General features: G+C 34.8%; 1 protein-coding gene across 1 annotated transcript in view; it reads left to right on the top strand.

Moving 5' to 3' along the window:
- C4H14orf39 (chromosome 4 C14orf39 homolog) overlaps positions 1-5,771 on the top strand; it is a 39,400-nt gene extending 33,629 nt beyond the window's left edge. Inside the window, exons 14-18 of the mRNA XM_067295646.1 lie at positions 829-899; positions 2,012-2,169; positions 2,696-2,831; positions 4,290-4,347; positions 5,540-5,771. Coding sequence (XP_067151747.1) covers positions 829-899; positions 2,012-2,169; positions 2,696-2,831; positions 4,290-4,347; positions 5,540-5,742 — 626 coding nt within the window. The 3' untranslated portion in view covers positions 5,743-5,771. The remainder of the gene's footprint in view (positions 1-828; positions 900-2,011; positions 2,170-2,695; positions 2,832-4,289; positions 4,348-5,539) is intronic.
- Positions 5,772-6,000: the final 229 nt, after the last annotated feature.

Genomic DNA, 6,000 nt, shown 5'->3' on the forward strand with positions numbered 1-6,000 from the left:
TTCTGCATTGGCCAGTGCTGATGAAAGGAGCCTCCCAGCATCCCTCATAAATTCACACTCTAGTCTTAAATTCCATGGATAAAATGAAATCCAGTAAGAAAATCTACCCAGAAAAGGCATGAGAAAATGCAAAGAAAAGGGTGATAATAAACTAAGTAATTTAGGAATCTAGAAGCATCATAATGAGATTATTAAAAATGAGGGTTAACTTTTGAAACAGAAACAAAACAGAATGTTTACAAATGCACTTATAATTTTGAAATCACAAGGCACTGAGCTTTAGTTTAAATATATTTTTGTGCTTATATGGCCAGTTGAAGTCTGTGTCAAAAATTACAGTCCTTTTTTATACTTAGGATCCTGAAACTCAGGATCTGAGCTCACAGTTCATGAAACATTGCGTGGCCTGAAAATTAGGGAAGAAAGCCTGATAACATTCTCATTTCCCATCTTGGCTTTTGTCCAGTTCTTTGAGATACACTTCATCAGTCTCATATGGATGTGCTTTTTATATTGTTTTCACATGGTTTCTGTTGACTGGTATTAGCACTCTCAGAGAGCAATAGCTAGATTAGAAGAACATAGCAAACAACATGAAGCAGCCTAAGCATTACTTCAACAATAGTGAATAAGTGGCAGAATGAGAGCAAACTATTAAGAAAATGGCCACATAGTGGGTTGTTATGAATATCACAGTCAGAACACTTCCTTATCAATAGCAATGCCAAGTTAGTGAATCTTTTTCAAGGATTCTTTTCCACAACATAGTTTTTATTTATCCATTTAAAATGCTGTTATGATACAAGCAGTTCTGACTTCTTTATATAGCAAACCAAGAGGCCAAATGTGATGATAAAGAAGCAGAAGATGAGTTAAAGGATTCTTCGTATATGTCTCAAGTAAGTGAACCATTTCTTATGTCATTAATAATTATCTTATTTAGAGCAGTCAAAGTATCTTGACATATTTTAATCTATTGGTAGGACTTAAGTCCCAGGAATTGGCAATGATGTGATTCATTGTAAGACATCCAACAGATGAGAAGCCAGTCCGTACTTTCTGATTATTAATACAGCGCTCATTGCTCTTGATCATGTCAGTGTTCTGTGGCTTTTTATATTTGCTCAAGTACTGGGAGTTTTAGGACAGCTATCCTTATGCACATAATATGTTTTTGTATAGAATTGGTGGATGTCATTTTCATCAATGTGAGTTAAGATGCATGTGAACATTTTTTTTAAACATTTGCATTTGAAACTCTCTTCTCCCACAGAACTGAAGTAAACAGGCTTTGTATTTATTACAGAATCTGTATGGCTGCATTTGCACTGCTTTTATTAACTGTACCTGAGTGTGAGTTCAAGTTCACAGCACCAGTATATTCAAGCCAGTTGTGTGTACACTTTGCATATACAGGTTTATATCAAGATCAAGTTTGAGATACTCCGTGTCTTCTGGTTGGCTCATTACAGACTCATGCCTGCAGGCAACTGATGGAGAAGAATGTCTTTAAAACAACATTGAGTCTGATGGAAATTGCTCCACGGAATTCAAGTGTACATTGCCATTTAACATTTCCTGAGAGAGAGGAAATATCTCAGTCCACTGAAATATATTCTTATGGTGATGTTCCTTTATTTCACTAAGGAATATCAAGAGGGTTCCAGTGTGACTTAAAGCATTATGCCAAGCCATAACTTAGAATGAGATCTTTTATTCAAAATCCATGTTTTCAGTCACCCCACAAGTTTCTTTATTTTTGGAATGAAAATTTTCATATATAGTTTCAATCAGAAGTCAGTTTTAAATTAGCTAAACTAAGGTTACAGTTGTAACTATGGTGAATGTGGAACTGTGATCATGTAATTAAATTCCCTTTATTTTTCATGAAAATAAAAATACCTAACTAACCCTAAAGCATATAATGAATATATTTTTGGGTAAATAGACTAATGATATTTTGGAAAATTATATCTGCTGTAAATATTATTGTATGTTTCTTTTTTAATAGGATGTACATGCATGTTTTAAGTCAAGTGAGGATAATCCTGACACAGCAGAAGAAAGCGATGAACATTTTCTAAGAGCACCTGAAACACCTGTATTTGTAAGAACACCTGACTCGAAGGAGAAGAAAACCCAGTTGTCTAAAACACCTCCATATGACTTGTATGATTTCAGTTTTTATTTAGATTTTGTGACCAAATTGTATTGATGTTTATTGTATAAGTGTTTCCTTTATTTCTGAAAGATACTATAGAAAGACTTCTCTGGAAAGCTCTTCTGAACATACTCAGAATTTTTCTGATTTATACTAGGTAATTTATTAGATTTTGTTCTTACAATATCATTTCTATTTGAAGCTATTTTGAAAGAAGGGGACTGTACTCAGAAATATGAGAGATACACATTCTTTGTAGCTCCTTGACTAAAATTGTTGCCTTCTTCTGTAATAGTATTTTTTTACACCAATTTGTATCCTTAAACTATTTTCTTGGAGTATGAGGGGAAAAGGAAGGGAATTGGTAAGAACACTTCACTTTACAGAGTGATATTACCTGTTCTGTGTTGCAAGAGACGAGTATTGATGGAAGCTGTAGGAATTTAGGAAAGTGACAAAACAGAAAAAGAAAAAAAAACCTGCCTACATTACTTTCCTAAATTATTAATGTAGTTTCTTCCTTTGTCATTACAGCATTCATAATTTAGGTTGTGAAGAAGCAACACCAAAATCTCCTGCTTTCTTTTCTCTCATGAGCTTCTCCCAGAGGTCACCTGGTTTTAACTTGTTTGATTCTTCTGTGTTTGGGGCAGAAAATTCATCTGATGAGGTAAAAACGAGTACTTAAGAACATTAAATTTCCATAAAGCAAAGTATGCTAAGAAAACAGCATTGACAGTGAATGAGGTTTTCCAGACTTGTTATGTTTTTATCAAAAATTTTTTTTTACTAGCTTGTTTAATTTTACATTTGTTATCTTTTGAAAATGCTTATCTCCTTACCTGGTAATCCTACTAAGATGACTTTGATCAAGTATGGATCTTTCCCACATGGGCAATGGTATGAGTGGCTCTTGTGCAGATATATAGGTGAACTAGTTTCACAAAAAGGTTCCTGACTCAGCATTGCAATGTAAAACTTAAGGTACCCTAGCAGAATTCACAACTCTCATGCCAAGCCTGCATGTTGCTGTGTTGCTGAAGGGGGCCAGTTACTTAAGAATGTTGTTTTTTTCCCCACAAAAAGCAGAACAGAGAGGAAAGAAAGAAACGAGTATTTATTAGAAATTTCGAAAAGCAAATAAGGGTTAGCAACCTTATTTAAATGGAGGATTTAGGTAGCTAACTAATGAGAACAGGGAGTGGAATCCAGGTTTTCCTTTTCCTTTGCAAATTGCCTAACTACAGTGCTGTAGAGCCATTTTTATTCTCCCTGGCCTAATAGATAGGTAATTGGGTCATTTAAGATAGCTGCATGCCAGAGCACAGTGCAGTGGTTAGGTATGGTTTGCTGGCAATGTAGATTCAAACCCCATGATGCAAATAAGGGATTTGAATCCAGCTATCTCATATTCCAGGGGGTGTGCTCAGATCTTGAGGTAACTAGATAGAAGTTTTGTGTTTGGCAAGACATTCACTGGTGGTATCTCCTAGCATGGGCTGTGTGCAGGGGATCAGTAGACTGGTGGGCAGTTTGTGAACTGTTTAGAAATGAAGTAGGTGCTAAGTCACCTGGTGCTGTCAGAAGCCATGTTACTCTGTGCCTGCTCAGCAGCAGAAACCAAGAATTTAGCAGCCTTTAGCAGTCACGTGGAACTGTCTGAAGTTGGACTAGAGTTTTGTATCGATTATTAATCTAGCCTAAGAACATTTCTCAAGAGTGGTTATACTACTACTCCTTCTGGTATTGTCAGGTCCTACTCATGAGGGAGTAGTTCTCTTACTGCTTAGAGGTTTTCACAGAGTGAAATTATTTTGATTCTTTTTAGTTTAAAAAACAGCAGAAAATCAGACCAGATTTTGGTCAGTTTTTAGACTGATGCTTTTTGAAGAGCAGAGGGAGTCTGTTTGCTGATATAAGCAAATATCATGATAAACTTTCTCTTCAAAAAGTTTGCCTTGCAACTTTAAGAACTGAAATAAAAATTTTAATGCAGAGTTTTTAAAGGATGTGAACATTCACTGGGAAAGCATCTTTTTCACCAATCTCAAATGAACTTATTGCATATCAGCATTAGAGCTTATATTTCATGTCTCATTTGTTAAATAAAACAACTGTTACATTTCAGACAGGTGAAAGTTATTCTGCAGGAAACTTAAACCCCATGTCCCCACACAAAGATATTGGTAAGTCTGAAAGTTAAAAGCACTTGTATATACTAGCTCTCTTCTATTTGTGCTTATATGACTGACAAGCTGATGATCCTGCTTAATAAGGCAGCCTTGCTTGTCTAAAAGGATGTTCAATTATTATATATTGATTTGTGACCTTGTAATTCAGTGATTTATTGTGTGCATTTGTATTTTGACTAGCATATCCTGTCTTTTGCACTTCAAATGTACTAGATGTCATGAAAAAAGAGGTGTGGGAGTGAAAGAAATGGGGATTGTGTTAGGTATGCTTGAAGCAAACTCTGGGAGGAGCTGCAAGAGAGAAGAAAATTTAATAGTATCAGAGTTTTGTAAGCTTTCTCCTTCATAAAAGTCTGTCTTTTAACGTAAAAAGCTATAGTACTTGGTAAATACCACTTAAGGCTACCAATTCAGTGTTGGAAGAGTACATCTGTTGGGTTTTTTTTTTTTTTTTTTTGCCCTCAACTAAAATGAAAATAGAGTTTCCATTTTGTTAGAGAGATCTAGAGGGTAAACTGACTTTCACTGATTTAAACCAGTGGAAGTATACAATGTAAAAATAGCACAAGTGAGAGAGAGGAGAATCAGACCTAATAAACCATATCTTCCACTCATACTAAGTGAGCCGTGCATATTTACACATTCTTTGTGAAATCCTGGCTTTATTGAAAAGTGATTTTTTTGAGGTGCTACAGGTGCAAAGCTATTTTCTTGAAGTGGGTAAATATAAGATTGTATGCATACATAAATATTTTAGAGGAAAGTGTGTGGATTTTGTGTTATTAAATATAAAACTCAGGTGGTATAAATGGCTTTTCTGTCTATACCTTTGTTTTTCAAAATATTTCAGTTGTTTATCACATTGTAAGTTGATACCTTTGTATGAATTCTTTCTCCTCTAAAGAACAAAGACGTCTGCTGCTTAGGGTTCAAAATATTTAACGCAGTGTATCGCCAAGAGGCGGTCTGTTGTTCTAAATAATTCATGTACTTCACACTTCTTCCTACATAGATTCCTAGTAATGCTCTCCTTGAAGCACCATCTATAAGGCACAAATAAACACACAACTGTAGGCTCAACAGGATATAGGCAGTACAATATTATTACAAAAACATACTATATTGAATGCAGTATTCTTTCAGTAAGATTTAATCTAATAATTAATTCAATGTGTATTCCATATAGGAAGCTTATTTGGGAAATCAGAAAATGAAGATGCATTTGCCTTTCCCTTCCCTTCGGAATCATCTTCTCATGCATTTGGAGATGGAAAAGATGACTTTAGTTTTCCGTTTGCATTTGGACAGGATCAGAGATCATCACAGTCTCCTTCTATGAAAGGTTTTCATTCTTCCTTACAAAATACAAAGCCATTTACATTCTTTTGAATACCTTTGACTTCCTTTTAAATTCTTTTGCTACTTAGCCTTGACAAATGTTTTCAGTTTGTTAAGTTAAAGTACAAAGCATTTCATCTTCTCCTTTCATTTCATGTAAGAATACATTATTGCAGTTGCTGCAAGAGCATGTATATGTTCATCAAGCACACATGCTTCGAGATGTAGCTGTTATTTTTCTTATTTATTTTCTAAATATGTTGTTTTCATAAAATGTTATGATATGCTCTCCCTAAATTGGTGCTTACA

The sequence above is a fragment of the Apteryx mantelli genome, chromosome 4 (assembly GCF_036417845.1).
Source record: "Apteryx mantelli isolate bAptMan1 chromosome 4, bAptMan1.hap1, whole genome shotgun sequence".
Lineage (NCBI taxonomy): Eukaryota > Metazoa > Chordata > Aves > Apterygiformes > Apterygidae > Apteryx > Apteryx mantelli.